Source organism: Melitaea cinxia, chromosome 14, assembly GCF_905220565.1.
Source record: "Melitaea cinxia chromosome 14, ilMelCinx1.1, whole genome shotgun sequence".
Classification (NCBI taxonomy): Eukaryota; Metazoa; Arthropoda; class Insecta; order Lepidoptera; family Nymphalidae; genus Melitaea; species Melitaea cinxia.
The window spans coordinates 14784716-14802052 of NC_059407.1; the positions used below are offsets into that span (position 1 = coordinate 14784716).

Below are 17337 nucleotides of genomic sequence, written 5' to 3' on the forward strand. Positions count from 1 at the left end.
GTAAGATAAGCATATCTTATCTATACTCTAACGCTGTATGAGATGAATACATTCAATTAATTCAGACATCCATACATAAATTTGTTTCTTGTTGATATGATACAGTACATAATAACTAACCATGGTTTCGTGATAATTTAATGAAATTAAAATTTTCAAAGAAAGAATAAAGCAATTTTATTAGCTTTTTCGGTTGACTACGTTAAGATGAATGCGAGTTAAACGAGTATAAACCTAATTATATTAGTATAGTTGTCACGTGATTTCACCCGTAGTAATTTGGCAGTAATTATTAGTGACTAGCTGTACCCGTGACTTCGTCCACGTGGAATTTCACATAAAGTTATTGTTCAGTTTTCAGAGTTATAAAATACTTAAATAAATTTCTAAAATAAAAGTAGCCTAAGTTACTATTTATTACATCAGCTATCTGCCAGTAAAAGTTCCGTCAACATCGGTTCAGCCGTTTCAGAGATTAGCCGGAACAAAAAGACAGACAGACATACAGACAAAAATTGTAATTGTATGTTATATTGGTATATATACCGTGTATACATCCATATGAATTTAGTAAAAAGCTGTTATTCTAATATTACAAACAGACACTCCAATTTTATTTATTTGTATAGATAATTTGGTAATCGTCTAACAATAACTACAAAAGTTGGCTGGACGAATTTCTAAAACGGAAGCTTAATTAGGTATTAAATCTTTATTTAAAATTCAATGAAAAGGTTAAATTATCGATGCAAATAAGAAATTTTAACCATCCATATTATTACAAAAATGTTGAAACAGAGTATTTACGACAGTTATTAGTAGCCTTTCCATTCTTGTAAGTTCGGGTCTAACAAAATTTCAGTTTACAAAACAGAGGAGATTTCCCAGGTGGCGTAGGTTTTTGCCACCCGGGGCCCATCGAAAATTTGCCGCCCGGGGCCCACCCTAAATTTGCCGCTTATGCCAATTCGTTTAATTTTTTTACTTAATTAATTTAACACACTCATTACAGGTACAATTTTTATTATGTTCATTAATTGACTTCAAAAAAGAAGAAGGTTCTATATTCTAATCTATCGTTTTATGTGTGTTACATTGCGGACGCAATTTAGAATATTTTTTTATCAATTGAAAAAAGTCGTGGTGATTTTACCACCCCATTTCGTGTGCCATGTCGCCGTCTATGACACCGCGCGGTAGCCGTTCTCTCAGGCCTTAGGGTAAAATCCCTGTCTGGAAAACACAAACAACTCAAACGCCCAGAATCCCAGATAATAGATAAAAACTACTGTGGCCGCCTAGATAACAACCGCCTCATAGTGATATTTGTATTTTTTTTTTAATGGATAAAACATAATGGATATACCTACAACATTACACATAAATTCCGGGCGAGAATCGCACGCACAACCCTGGAGCAGGAAGCAAGATCATGGCCAACTGCATTGACGTACTAGTCAGTATAATATTCTTATAAATATTTAATATTTGTGTAATGTGAGTGTTTGTATTCATGTAGTGTGTAATGAAATTTTTGTTCGTCGTGAATCTAAAATTTTTGTTCTTAATGTAAAAAATTATGACTTACGGTGTATTTCTTGGGAGAGAAATTGCATTTTGGCAACGCTGTCGCATACCGCCTCGTAATGATTTTGTAGAACGAATTCATGCCTGAAAAAAAAAAATTATAATTTTTTCAACGATGCACTTGTAGGTATTATTTTCAATTGACTAATTTTGTAACATATTTTATCTCTTGCCAAATCTTAGTTATTTAACATTAATTACTTTAATTTTTAGACATGTTATGAAGTTTCTCTTAAATCGTTAAACCTTATAATCAATTCTAACTACATAATTATTCCATTTACTACGCTTTCTTCTGTTAAAATACCAACAATTTTCCTAATAAAAAACATCTATTTAGGTACACAAGAAGATATAGTTTCATCGTCTATAATTACAGCAATAACTAGCTAACCCCGCAAACGTTGTTTTGCCGTTTAAGTTATAAATCTCCTTAATGCCCCCCCCCCACCCATAACTCAGAGGTATGAAAAGTAGATGTTGTTCGATTCTCAGACCTACCCAATATGCACACAAAATTTTATGAGAATCGGTCAAGCTGTTTGGGAGGGGTTTAACTACAAACACCGCGACACGAGAATTTTATACATTAGAAAATTATATTATTTACATTTTTAAATATTATTTGTTTTCTTATGAAGATATTTAAAAATGTATTGAAACAAAAACAAAAAAAAAAACGAGTGTGCTTTATACCACACGGCTGAAGTAAAACTTCTTTACAATAGGCTTGCACAATAAGCCTGCAGTGTGTCTTAGATATACGGAACGTAACTGGCTATGAGAACAAGAGAGACAGAAAATGTGTGCTCGCACCTCTCTCTCTTGTTTCCTTCGCCTCGATCACACTTTTGTAACGCTCTCGTCACGCATTCACCAACGCACTCTCCGAATCAAGTATGTATAAAAAAGCTTTACTTCAAAAAAAAAGTTTCAAATTGAAAAGCAAATGTTGCATTATTAAAAGTTCTTTAAGGTTTCCTTCTTAGTTTATTTTATTTTATTTTTAAATATTTTCATTTACCTCTTTTAGCCATCGCTGCCTATAGCTGAAGTAAGTGTGAAACTACAATGAAGCGACGGGTCTTAATTTCCATTACAAATAGTGATCCTTGACTCTTTGAATACGATAAAAGTATTAACAAAATTATTAAGGTGTATTTATAACATGCGTATTTTTAAAATTCAATATAAAGTTACTATGAGGGTCAGTAAAGTTATTGCAAATTCAATAGGACTAGTACCTATCCACGTTATTTTCTATAACATAAAAATGATATTTCTTTTTGAATTATTCAAATCGGATCATTACTTACGAAGATATTAAGTAATAAAAATTATGCAGTTCCTTCCGCTAAGTCATTGTACGCGGGATGCGTCTGACGTCACTGTGAAAAAAGCGGCCAAGTGCGAGTCGGATTCGCCCATGCTGGGTTCCGTAGCAGAAAGTAACACATGCATAAGGTTTATGTTTAAAAAATTTAATCTTTCTTTTTTTTTTTATATTTGAGTTGATTGAATGAAAGGTAAATTACGGTTTACAATTTATGACATATTGAAAAAAAAAAACTACTTACTAGATCTCGTTCAAACCAATTTTCGGTAGAAGTTTGCATGGTAATGTACATCATATACATTTTTTAACCGACTTCCAAAAAAGTAGGAGGTTCTCAATTCGACTGTATTCTTTTTTTTTATGTATGTTACATCAGAACTTTTGACCGGGTGGACCGATTTCGACAAATTTTTTTTTAATCGAAAGGTGGTGTGTGTCAATTGGTCCCATTTAAATTCATTTGAGATCTAACAACTACTTTTCGAGTTATCTCTAATAATGCGTTTTTACTTGACGCTTTTTTCGTCGACCTACGTTGTATTATACCGCATAACTTCCTACTAGATGTACCGATTTTGATAATTCTTTTTTTGTGGGAAAGAAGATATCCCTGGTTTGATACCATGATAAGGAAATCAGGATCTGATGATGAGATCCTAGAGAAATCGAGGGGAACTCTCGAAAATCCGCAATAACTTTTTACTGGGTATACCGATTTTGATAATTTTTGATTTAATCGAAAGCTGATATTTATCATGTGGTCACATATAAATTTTATCGAGATCTGATAACTACTTTTTGAGTAATCTTTGATAAAGCGTAGTTACTTGACTATTTTTTCGTCGATTTACGTTGTATTACCCGTCGATGTAATTGAAGTCGGTTTTTTTTTCGTTTGCGAGCAAACACAATTATTAGTTTTATCATTCTCTTATTTCGGAGTTACATTTCTTTGGCAGTCTCTCTCGTGCAAGCTATTCAGTTTAGAAAAAAATTATATTAGAAACCTCAATATCATTTTTAAAGACCTATCATATATAAAAATTTATATAAAAAACATTTTGAGTTTCAACTTTACGTAAACCCCCAAAAATTTTTTTTTCTATTCTTGTGTAAAAATCTTAATGCGGTTCACAGAATACATCTACTTACCAAGTTTCAACAGTATATAGATATATATATAGTATATAGTTCTTAGAGTTTCCGAAAAAAGTGCCTGTGACATATGGACAGACAGACAGACCGACATGGCGAATCCATAAGCGTTCGGATTTTTCCATTTGGCTATGGAACCCTAAAAAGTAAGTAGTTACGTTTTTAGTAATACAGCAGGCATATAATAAGAGAATACTTTATTACACTAACACTGGAGTTTTATCGTCTCATTTCACAATGACATACCATTTTTTTTGGTAATTTTGGGTCTTTCGGCACGTAAAAAAAACTTTTTCAGGCGTTTCAAAAGAAGTATTTGTACATTTAGGCACTATATAATACTTACATAGTTAGAAAGGTGAATTAGACACAAACCGGACACTTAATTTGTTTCAAAGAAACAAATAACCAATGAAAACAGCAATCTTCCGCCTTCAGCACCAGCTGGTTAGTGAACTGCGCTAGTAATTTGATCATAGCTCCGTCATTTTTGTGGTAGAAGAAATTTTTTTTGCACTGTGTGTTATTTTTTAGCTTTAAATCTGCAATCTCGACTAAAAACGTTACGGATTGTCATTATATTCTACAAGCTGACCTGGCGAACTTCGTACCAACATGTATCATAACGCTTCAGCATGTTATCTCTCTGCTGGGCATAGGCCTCTTTCCCCGTGTAGGAAAAAGATCAGAGCTTGATTCACCACACTGCTCCAATGTGGGTTGGCGGATAAATTGCCTGTTATGAGTAACGATCGCCTATGAGGTGTACATGATACTAACCGGGACCGACGCCTTAACACGTTCTCCGAGGCACGGTGGGAAGACCCACAAGGAGTGCAGAAACACCTAGACCACAGCAAACATCTATATGGCAAATAGAAATGTTTGTCATGTGCGGGGATCGAACCCGCAACCACCCGCGCCACAGCCACAAACCAGTACAGCGCTCGTTTCGCCAACGCGTCGCTACATATTGTGAATATATCGAACTTTTCTTTTGATTTTCATTCAAATAAACCCTGCCCAAATAATAAATTTTAGTGCAGTCATTTGGAAGTTATGAGTGTAAACAGATTTCAACGATTGGATTTTTATTGTAATAGATAAGTATAGTTGTGTATTTAATACTGTTACAAAGTGTTGCATTTTTGTGATCACGGTGTTACGAAAGGGGCCAAATGTTTATATAACAACTGTTATACCTCGTCTGTATTTGTGTTGTCTTTATTTTCGTACAAAGGTTTTTTTTTAATTATACATTGGTTTATTTCGTACTGTCTATTTATTTACGTGTAGGGGAGACTGGGTACGGTTGTGACAATTGAGGTTTGACCGCCAATAATTTTGTTAATTTACTAGTTAGTTGAGACAAAAATTACTTAAATCGTAGCTTGTATATATGTCCACATAAAAATACTGACATTTTGTCTCAAAATACGTTGTATTAGTTATAGCATCAAATTTGAAAAAAAAAGAAAAGTGTCACAACCGACCACACCCCAAGGACGGTTGTGACAGTGGTTGGGGTCAGTAGTGAGAGACATAAATATTCACAGAATTGGTTTATAATGGCTTTTATTCTTAGAAATGTTTAACATGACACAAAGTACTTTTCTTCTATGTAAAGTTTTATAGTTATAAATCAAATTAAATTAAGTCTACTCTTATAATTAATAAGGCACTGCAACATCTGATGTTATTATCACCATCTTCTTTAAAATCATAAAATCAGTCAAAGTGTTAACTAAATTTAAATTACCGGTAACTATAAAACTATTAAACTATTTAACGGTATTATAATAACAGCCATCTCATTCTCATCCCAAGTAGCAGGTCGATTTATGTTGTATTTATTTGTCAGTTCAAAGGCCAGTTTTCGTACCTCTTTTTTAATAAGGCCAAAATATATTTATTTACGCGCAACGTGTGATATATATTCATAATAGCTCTTCTTACTCCTTAGAAAATACTTTATTATGACCTGCATATCCCATGCTGATACTGTTTACATCGTGATTCGCACCGACTTCATCACGTTAACGAATATATCGTAACAACGACATGCGATTAATATTATGCATTTCTGCAGCTCTCCGTATAGAAGTCCCACGTTTTGCTTCATCATAAGCATCCTACAAATATCAATCCGTGCTCTTTTGGTCTTTAGCAAGCGTTTTCTGAGCATCTAAAAGCAAAAACATAAAAAAATATATGTCACAACCGTACCCACTACATTTGTCACAACCGTACCCAACGCATACTTCTGAAAACAATAAAAAACCATGAGTAACCTAAATTATCTACGTAAAAAGTAATCATTGGTAATTAACTACTAATATTCAATTGATAACAAAAAAATATTTGCTATAGTATATATGTATACCAATAAAAGTAAATAATAAAAGAATCTGAACAAAAAAACTTACTTTTGGCTGCTGAAAAGCAATGCGGCCTCCTGCTTTTTTTTACGTTGGGCACTGGCTAACGCAATACTGGGCAACATGTGTAGACATGCATCGCGCTTCTTTTTTGTCTTACACTCTTCCCCGTATTCCGTATAGTTTCGCGGTTATAACGACTGTCACTACCGTACCCTGGCACAACCGTACCCAGTCTACCCTACCAGAAAAAGTTAAAATTAAAATATTAATTGTTCATCAATCGTATGACAATGATAGTCGTAGCTTTACTTTTGAGAATAAATTATTGTAGTAAGTATAGGTACCTACAACTCAAATTAGGCACTTCGTAATCGCGTCCGATTCGGTTTTTTTTTTTGTTGCATAATTATATAAAATATAAAGTGAAAACTTCTGCATTTTACTTGTCCGTATCAAGTGTTGGTGCTTAATTACGTAAATATTTTTAATCAAATTAAAATAAACAAAATCGTTATCAAATATACAAAAGAAAATAATCATGACTGTAACTATATGTTTTTGTTTGTTCCTTTATCTGTTATCTTCTCGCTTTTGCATTTTAAATGTACCTAATTTAATTACTCAATTTTTCCTACTTATAACATTCTTTCTTGTACGTCCTAATAGCCTAAGATCATAGATTAGTAGATACCTATATATGTAGCTAGCTACCTAAGATGCCGATGCAAAATCATTACTTTCATCACGCAGATAATCAAACACTAATTTCTACAAACGTTTATTAATAGATAAATACATTTCTAGCAGGGTACCAATCAATAAGTGCCCGCAAATACTTTTAATTAAAATAGCATTCAGAATGTAACATCCCACTGTCCTCTTTCTCTATGTAGGAGAGGGGTTGGAGCTTAATCAACTACGCTGGTCTACTGCGGGCTAGCAGATATGTTCCTTACTATGAGTAATGATCGCTATCAGCGATACACGACGCGAAACAGCTATATTTATAATAACAACCGGAACCGACGGCTTAACTTCAAACACGGCTAGACAAAGACGGCTTCTTTTGCTTTTTTAATTATATTATTTCAATAAAACAGTTTCTTTTTATTCAGAAAATAATAAGGCTCTGCTCCTTTATAAATGTCCTAATTCGGCCGATTACCTTGGGACGAAACTCGAATATATATTATTTGCACCGTTACGCAGTGCTCTTAATGTACGTAAGTGCCCTATAACTGACTTTAGACCGAAACTGCTTGTTTTTATACGCAGATTCTTAGCAGCAATAGATTTAAATCTTGCTTCGAACCTTACTCAAACAATTTGCTGATATAATTTAACAAACGAATGGGACTGTAGCCTGTGCTATCACGTTTACACATGAATATATATGTAGTGGAAATCTAATGAGTTATTGTTATTTTAAGTTGGTGTTTTAATTATTATTTTAATTTACGCTTCAGCCTGTAATATCCCACTATTGGGCATAGGCCTCTTTCCCCATGTAGGAGAAGGATCAGAGCTTAATGCACCACGCTGCTCCAATGCGGGTTGGCGGATATATTCCCTACTACGAGTAACAATCGCTATCAGGTGTACATGATAACAACCGGGACCGACGGCTTAACGTGCTCTCCGAGGCATGGTGGGGAGGCCCACAAGGACTGCACATACCCAGACCACAGCAAACACCTGTATGACCAATACAAATGTTTGTCATGAGCGGGGATCGAACCCGCAACTGCCAACGCAACAGGTACAATCCATAGCTGTAACCGTTGCACCAACGCGGCGTCAAATAAAATAAATTATTATTTTAATTAATTATTATTATTATTTTAATTTCCTTAAAATTTCCACAAACTTTTTAAACCAATAATTTTTGTTCTTTCATTCTAAATAATCATCTTTTATTTTAAAAACATTGCCCCTTAAAGATTGCAAAACATTTGTTCGTAGATTGCAGATATAATTATACTTTTTAAGATAATTATGATTTTTATTTCTAAATTCTTAATTTTAACCAATTTTTATTATTTTTATTTTTTCTGATTTTTGAATTAAAAGAAAAAACAAAATAACAAAAATAAAAGAAGGAAAGGATATTAATTTCTTATTTTACACTATCTACTACTTCCTACTTGAATCATATCATTCAGATAAACGTTTCGAAGGTTTTTTTTTTTGGAAATAATTATTACTAGGTAAGTTAAAAAAATCTGTAAAATGTAAATATATAAACTTTTTCTTACTAGAGCACCTAACTTGACAGTTAAAATTACTCGTTCTATGGATTTTAACATATCTTGGAAATCAGCTACTTAAAACAATTTTAAATGAATAATTAATGCTTAAATAAATTTTATTCTATTTTACTTATTTTATATTAACCATGTAGTCCATGAAATGAATAATAAAAAGATCGGTAAAATATTCAACTTGTATCGTGGCATAATGGACAAGACTAGTGACAAGTGGTCCTTCCACGTCAATCGAGTTGGAAATAAAATTGGCATTGGTGAGATTAGGGTTACGCCGTGGTGGCCGTATTGTTTCGAGTGAAGTGAATGGTCTTAAGTGCCCTCTAGATTTTTCACTTATTTTCTTAAGTAATCTTAAATTAAAAAATCATCAAAAATGAAATTAATTTATCTTACATTATTAGGTTTACCAGCGGTATTACTCTGCTTCCAAAGTGGTATGTATTAAATGTATAAAAATAGTAGAAAGTGTCGGTGTAAGTACGTGGCATAACATTTGGTTTATTTTTGAGAGAAAGTTCCTATAAATACATTTTCTTTTGATATTTATAAAGTGTTTACTAGTTATATGTAACAGTGTTTATAATATCTCCTGTTCTGTCCTATTATAGTATTCTTGTGTATTTACTTATAGCCTCTTGTCAGATAATCGTTACTTTAGCGATATTTTTTATCAATTACGATTTTATGTAAAATTATTTAAATAGTTTTTCGAGTCTTTTTAAGCAGCCTTTTAGTCCTAAAGTTGCTTAAAGTGTTGGTAATAATTGAGATTAATTATCATATTTTTTGCTAAAATATACATATATTTTACTACAGACCAAAATTTTTACATTTAGGAATATCTGTGAATTAATTAGATTACTGAAAGTCATTTTACTCATTCATGTTAATTCTTATAAGATTTATATATAAGAAGAATAAAAAAATAAAAGGAGGTTGTATAACAAAAAAATTACTTTGTTCCAGCCAGTACAATTCTTGTCCAGGCAGATGAAGACGAATTGGATGATGTTGTCGACATTGAAGGTGAAGACAACCAAGTTGTCGGAGATGATGCGCTGGGAGATGAAGATGATTCAGTCGTAAAGTCTTCCCAAGATGTAGACACAACTATTCTATTCACAAAACCTATCCCTTCATATGGTGATGCTACATTTGGTGAGTGATTAATTAAGGTTTTTTTATTGGAAGCTTCAATGTCTTTTGCATATTCTTTCATCAATATATAATAGAATGCTTGACTTAATTGTACATATTACTTGATGCAAATTTCAAGTGTAATGAAGTGAAAACATTCCACCCCAAGGCATACACACTTAAACGTTAAAAAAATAACTAAATTCTCAAAAAAATGTAACGAAAACACAAAGTCCAGGTACTAAACAACTAGGGTACAACAACAGGTACAAATATCAATTTAAAAATTGCTACATCTTAACATTATGTACATTACAAACTCAGGTTCAGTTTTATCCAAAACCTTAACTTACTATCTATATTTCAAAATTAAATAAATATATTGTATCTAATAATTGGTTTTTGTTTTTTGCAGATCTACAGGCTGGTTTTCCCGTTGAGTTCCTCGTCAGTTTCATCAACAAAGGCACAGAAGATTACATCGTTGAAACAATGGAAGCTTCCTTCAGATACCCCATGGACTACACCTACTACATCCAGAATTTTACAGCTTTACCTTATTACAAGGAGGTTAAGCCGAAACAAGAAGCTACGTTCGCATACTCCTTTATCCCAAATGAAGCTTTTGCGGGAAGGCCTTTTGGGCTCAACATCCAACTTAACTACAGAGATGCTAGCGGAAACTTTTACCAGGTTCTGTAAATTTACTGTACTATGTACTAAAAGTCCTACATTTTTTATATGCCTGATGTTTCATCAATCCTTACAAAATGCAGGAGTATACAAGCTTGATTGTAACTGTGGTAGTGTATAGGGCAAGTAACTATTAAGGGCATTGTTGTATATAAGACAAGAGCTATGTTTTATTAATAAAACAAGGTCTAATTAAAATAGTCACAAAGTATAACATTAAAATCTTTTAATTATTGTAATATTTTCATGACTAACAATTTTATAATCAGTCTGTTGTAATTTAATTTCTATTGTAGTTGACTAATTTTTTCTATTGTAGTTGACTATTTTTTTTTTACTTACAAAAACATTTTTTTCAGAATTATTCAAGCCCTAAAGACAACCTCCAACTTTTGGAAATGCCTACATTCAATATGACCTTGTCAATATGACAGTACACTTTATTTTACAGATATTTCTTTTATTTGGTCTTTCAGTATCTCGACTCATGGATAATATTTCTGTTACCAACAGGAAGCCGTATACAATCAGACATTGAATATTGTGGAAGTATCTGAAGGTTTAGATGGCGAAACATTCTTCCTGTATGTGTTCCTTGGTGCCGCCTGTGTGTTAGCACTGGTGTTGGGTCAGCAAGCTTTATCATCTCTTGCTCGCCGTAGAACCCCTCGTGCCACTCCCAAACCTTTGGAGACCGGTACAGGCGCTAACGATGTTGATTATGATTGGCTGCCCAAAGAAGTCGTCAACCAACTGAGTGAGTGTTCTAATTTACAAATAAATAAGTAGAAAGAATAATATGTCAGTATGAAAGAAAAAATTTCATTTATGTAAGGTGTGGTTAAATTTGTATTTTATAGAAAAATAATGAGTTCGTCTAAAATCGTGCAAAGTAGTTTTTAATAAAAATTTTTTTTTTTTTTGCAGAAAAATCACCTAAAACACCCAAGCAATCACCACGTCTAAGGAAAGCGAAAAAATCTACTGGTGATGATTAAAGTTTAGCACCAAATCATTAATTTAGGAACACTATTTGCCTATCCAGGCTATGTGTGTGTGTTAATAAAAAAAAATAGGATTTGGCTCGATTAAATAAATGATTTTTCGTAAAAAAAATCTAGTGTTGTCCCTCAAGAGCCTTTTCCTATTTTATATTGTTAAGCGAAGAGACTGTGAATTAAGTTGCTAAAGTGTTGAGTAAATTATGGAATAAATAGTGTGGACAGCTTGTAATGTTGGCGATTATGTGAAAACATTTTTAATAAAAAAATGTTAATTTTTCTCACTGTCTTTCTTTATCATTAAAACCGCTTCTTTAATACATACTATCGAATTTATCTATATTAGATTAATTTATAAAATATCTCAAAATATTTAGAGTCATTGGGACCTTATACATTATCAGACAAAATATTACCTACAAAAAAAAAAAAAAATGAGAAGCATAAAAACTTTTTAACCAACTTTAAGGACAAAATAAAAGGGGTTGCAATAAAAAAGACCAAAATGTTTCAAATTCACTTTCAAGTCATGTAGCGCTGCGGTCGCTTTTCGGTACTGCTTTGTATGTGTACATAAATTTTATTACACTCTTCTTTTGCATTTTCATTTTAGTGGCAATTTTTACAATAAACTCGAACTTGGAACTTCACCTCATTTTTATATTATTTATTTCTTTATGAAAGGAAGTCATTTAATAAAACCTTTTTTCGGATTTTATCGCGGTTTATTGTTAACTTTTGATTCCCGACGTTTCGGATACTTTACAGCAACCATGGTCACGGGAGGACTCCCGTAAAACCGCGATAAAATCCGAAAAAAGGTTTTATTAAATGAGTAAAATTCGCGTAAACATTAGAAAACAATATGAAAGGAAGTCTTTTCCTTTAGTGCTAAATAAAAATAAAAAATAAAACAAAAAATACATGTATATAATAAAAGTTGTTCATTCGAGATTCCTTTCAATTATTATTGCTTATGATTTTATAACATGCTGACGATACATCTTTAATTTTTACAACTAAGTAACAAATTTTCTTAATTAATTCCACGTAAACAGTGATTTATCACAAATACAAGACTTTTAAAAACAAACAACTTATACAACCGCCAACTAAATCAAAAATATCGATCACGTATTATTAAATGAGTAAAAATATCGATAACGTCACGAAGCGATAGCTTCGTGACGTTTTTGCCTTTTACGATGATAATGTCGTATATATTATAGTATATTATACTTTCTCACTGAAGCCTAATACAATCTACTGCTGGACATAGGTCTCGAAAAGTTCGCGACAAAAATGGCGCGAACTCTTTATAAATGTAATTATAAATGTAAATATTTTACTTAGAGTAATTAGTTAGGTAAGTGTTATTTAAAACTTTACTACAAATTTTAGTGTGTATTTTAACATAAACAATTCGTCACGTGGTTCCATTTAAGTTTACGCCAAAAATAACGTGAACTCATGTGTTTTGCCCATAGTCACCACGCTGGACAGGCGGGATGGTGACCGCAGGGCTGGCTTTGTCGCACCGAAGACACTGCTGCCCGTCTTCGGCCTGTGTTTTTCAAATCCAGCAGTTGGATGGTTATCCCGTCATCGGTCGTATTTTTAAGTTCTAAGGTGGAAGTGGAACTGTGTTATCCCTTAGTCGCCTCTTACGACACCCACGGGAAGAGAGGGGGTGGCTATATTCTTATTTCTTACAGCCGTAACCACACAGCATTATTATACTTTCTGAAATACATAAATTATCAATGTGTAAGTTTTGCAATTTGGGTTTCCACGCAGGACGTAAGAATCACTACATAATATAAAACAAAGTCGCTTTCTCTGTCTCTATATCCCTATGTATGCTTAAATCTTTAAAACTACGCAACGGATTTTGATGCGGTTTTTTTAAATAGATAGAGGGATTAAAGAGGAAGGTTTATATGTGTAATACATGCGTAATAGATAGTTTTCGTAAGAGTAATTGTTGCGTTTCGTGTCAGATTTTTCGGGCGATCGGTCTCAGTTGCATGTATATTGCAAATTCTGTGGTAGGTTGATATTAGTATATTAGAACGTTGTTTGTAAATAATTATAGTCTTCGCATTAATATAAATGGTAGTAATTTCGTAATTTTTTTAAATTCTACTCGAGTCAAATAAATTTTGCTTAGATTGTTTATTTTATTGATAAGAAAAAGGACAAAAAATTTTTTGTAACGGTACTAAAGGTTCGTATTAATTTGAAAAATCGTAACACATAGACAACGATTTTCTATAATTTTATTTTTCACTTGGCAGCACCTAATCGGTAAAATGAGCATTGAAATTTTTGGTCTGTCGCTTAGGTCTGTCGTTTGTTCCTTTTTCGTATACGCTCGCTGCGCTGCACGTGTAATATTTCCGATTCTTTCGATATCTAAAAACAAAAATGGATAAACCCAATGTTCTTGCTCGCGTCGTCAAAGTCCTGGGCCGTACTGGATCCCAGGGTCAATGTACTCAAGTAAAAGTGGAGTTCATCGGTGAAACCAGCCGTCAAATCATCAGAAACGTGAAGGGTCCAGTCCGTGATGGAGATATCCTGACACTCCTCGAGTCTGAGCGTGAAGCTAGAAGGCTGAGATAATCGGTATGGACAAATACTGTGTTTAGCTTCTCCTAGATAAGTAAGACTTCAGAAATATCATAATATTAACTACGATACAAATGAGTTGATTAGATAACCTCCAAAATGAGTTTTTATTGTTTTTGTTTTATAGATTGAATTGTACATTACTATCTAACAAATAACCAAGATACCATTAGGTTTTTGTAGTCTATATGTCTCCCTTGACACTATCACTTAAAAGTACTTTCAATGCATAGGACTGCGTTAAATTCATAATAATTGTGATGTTGACAAGTTTTTACCAAAACGCATAAAAACATTTATTATTTAATATATAATTAGTCCGCCAATATCACATTTTTGCCAACACAACCTCTAATTTTCTTATTATTTTATAATCATAACAATCTAATCAATCTTTCTTGTCTTTCTAATTCTGTGACATTAGCATGTGCTATTTTTTAGTAAGTAGTAAAAATAAAATATTCTTTGGTTCTTGAAGTGTTTGTAAACATGTCTTTTTTGGTTTCAGGTTCAGGAGAATCTTCATTAGGTTAAGTATTATGTATCAATCCAGAATATAATAATATACATAAAAACCTAAAATATTGTTGTATTATTTATAACCAACCTTTTAAATACTAACAAAGTATCAATAATTTATAATAATATCAATCATATTAAATGTATGTAAATTTGTACTATAGGCTCGAACGGGAAGACAATAAAGGCTCTGTATGTGACCTGGCATGTGATCATGAAAAAAATAACATGCAAATTGAACGAATGAATTTAGAATTAATGGCTTTCACTAGTGCCGAATAGCACAGATGGTTTTGCCAATGAAAATGCCCATGCATGCATGTCAAAAATGCCATGTTCATTGAGACATCGTATATCAAAGTTTTGATCAGTCTGGGGGACAAGAATTTCCAAGTTAAATTGTAAATTCAAAAAGTGAATTATTTAGCAATTTTTAATTTGTCACATGGTTGATGGGGATAATAATTTAGTCTTGTGCCTTTGTGTCTGATGTGGTGTGAAAAGCATTAACGAAATAATTTGTTAAGAAAAAAAAAATATATCATGAACATTATTTCAAGTCCCAAACAAAAATAATTTTAACTTTTTTGATTAAACAACCCACATTGCACATTATGTAGTAACTAACAAGACTTAAGTTATAGGTTGTAATGTATAATGTAGTAAATTTATAGAGACTAATGTAGTAAATTTATAGAGACTAATGTAGTAAATTTATAGAGACTAATGTAGTAAATTTATAGAGACTAATGTAGTAAATTTATAGAGACTAATGTAGTAAATTTATAGAGACTAGACAATAAGTAATGTTTCTTTGAATAATAGCTTGATGTAATACAGCCTGTGACATTCAATGAAATATAAATAAATGCAGAATTCTTAACAATAGATTTTGAAATTGGATCTTTATTACTATAATTATGTGGATCACCTCTACATACTAATTGGCGTTACATAATTTGATACCATTTTTTAAAGTACACCAATTAAAATATAGTCAACTTTACTCAACGTGATTACAGTGTGAAATTTAGCAGAATCAATTACGTTTCGCTGACAAAAATAATTGATATTAAACTAATGTGTTGCAAAAGTATGTGACAAAAAGTCTACTAGTTTCGGAAAACCCTAAAACACTTGGGTGTGCTTAAGAATTAAATATATTATTGTAAGACTAGATAACTACATTACAGAGTATTATCAAAGGTAAATAAATTTTGTATTACTAGCTGTGTCCTGCAATTTCATAGGCATTAATTTCAGGAAAAACTAGCATTCCTCAGTAAATGAGTTATCCAACACAAAAAAAAATTCAATTCAAACTAGTACCTGGGATTAGCTCGTTTAAACAAACTTTTCAGCTTTATAATATTAGTTTAGATTATGATGAACTTGGAACTTCAAAAAAAGGCGTTTTGGTAAATTATAATCTTAAGAGTAAAATGGTAGAAAGCAGCAACAATCACTTTGGTGTAGTTGCTGCCTAAACAAGGGCCGTCGCAGATTAAATTATCACTTGGGAGGGATATTTATATTTGCACTATTATTTGTTTCCTGTCTGGGTGCCTATCCATGTGGGTCTTCCCAATGTGACTTCAGCTGTCTGTCCCTGTTATCATAAATTCCTGATATTGGTTGTTACTAGTATGTTGGGAATAGACCAAATGGGCCAAATGGTCTACCAGTAGATATATAATAGTAGCATTTACCCGCGGCTTTGCTAGCAATGATTTTTTTTTTTAAATAAAAAGTATCCTATTTTACTTCTAATAGCTCCAAGAATATGTATACAAAGGTTCATAATGATCTGTTAAGTAGTTTTTGCGTGAAAGTGTAACAAACAAACTTACATTCACATTTATAATATTAGTAGCTTATACCCGCGGCTTAGCTCGCATTGATTTTTTTAAAAATAAAACGTATCCTATTCCTATTATTTATTTTTGTGTTACCCACACATTAGGGAATTCTAAACCTTTTCTAATATCATATCGAAAATCGACCATTCCAGCAGGGATCGAACCTACATCTCTGACTGACCGTGTTGGTGCTCTACCCTATGTAGCCACGGTGGCTTAGAACCGAATATAAAATCATCATATCAAAAGTTTCGATCTACATTGTTCTATAGCTTAATTAGCTTATTAAGTAATATAACCTAATCAAGTTATGGAATTATATATATAGGCTTAAAGTATTCTATGTTACTTATAATACGTCCAAAAATATGTGTACAAAGTTTCATGATGATCGGTTAAGTAGTTTTTCTGTGAAAGCGTAACAAACAAACTTACATTCACATTTATAATATTAGTAGGGATATATATATACTAGCTGGGCGTGACTTCGTCCACGTGGAATTTTACAAAAGTTATTTTTCAGTTTGCTGAGTTACAAAATGAACAAATTTCTAAAATAAAAGTAGCCTAAGTTACTCCTCACTACATCAGCTATCTGCCAGCGAAAGTCATGTCAAAATTGGTCCAGCCGTTTCAGAGATTATCTGGAACAAACAGACAGAGACAGACAAAAATTGTAAAAAGTATTATTTTGGTATATGTATGAGTATACATCCATATGTATTTAGTAAAAAGCGGTTATTCTAATATTATAAACAGACACTTCAATTT

The 17337-nt window shown here is 32.3% G+C and overlaps 2 protein-coding genes across 3 annotated transcripts; both read left to right on the forward strand.

The window, feature by feature from the left end:
* The first annotated feature begins 8980 nt into the window (after nucleotides 1–8980).
* LOC123659767 (translocon-associated protein subunit alpha) lies at nucleotides 8981–11837 on the forward strand. Its single transcript, XM_045594944.1, has 5 exons — nucleotides 8981–9160; nucleotides 9693–9884; nucleotides 10279–10556; nucleotides 11070–11313; nucleotides 11484–11837. The coding sequence occupies exons 1-5, from the start codon at nucleotides 9100–9102 to the stop codon at nucleotides 11552–11554; spliced, it is 846 nt and encodes a 281-aa protein (XP_045450900.1). The 5' UTR covers nucleotides 8981–9099; the 3' UTR covers nucleotides 11555–11837.
* Nucleotides 11838–13877: 2040 nt separating this feature from the next.
* LOC123659770 (40S ribosomal protein S28) lies at nucleotides 13878–14770 on the forward strand. Of its 2 annotated transcripts, none has more exons than XM_045594947.1 (2): nucleotides 13878–14222; nucleotides 14697–14770. In XM_045594947.1, exon 1 carries the CDS (start codon nucleotides 13985–13987, stop codon nucleotides 14180–14182), a length of 198 nt encoding a protein of 65 aa, XP_045450903.1. In that variant the 5' UTR covers nucleotides 13878–13984; the 3' UTR covers nucleotides 14183–14222; nucleotides 14697–14770. The 2 variants fall into 2 exon arrangements, with proteins under 2 accessions (XP_045450903.1, XP_045450902.1); XM_045594946.1 differs by having other exon boundaries at nucleotides 13878–14185.
* Nucleotides 14771–17337: the final 2567 nt, after the last annotated feature.

What these genes read in the sequence shown, in the direction of transcription:
- LOC123659767 (XM_045594944.1), top strand. Translation starts at nt 9,100, where the DNA reads ATGAAATTAATTTATCTTACATTATTAGGTTTACCAGCGGTATTACTC. An exon ending in ATATGGTGATGCTACATTTG is followed by an intron (nt 9,885 to 10,278) that starts GTGAGTGATTAA and finishes TGTTTTTTGCAG; the next exon opens with ATCTACAGGCTGGTTTTCCC. An exon ending in CTAGCGGAAACTTTTACCAG is followed by an intron (nt 10,557 to 11,069) that starts GTTCTGTAAATT and finishes TGTTACCAACAG; the next exon opens with GAAGCCGTATACAATCAGAC.
- LOC123659770 (XM_045594947.1), top strand. Translation starts at nt 13,985, where the DNA reads ATGGATAAACCCAATGTTCTTGCTCGCGTCGTCAAAGTCCTGGGCCGT.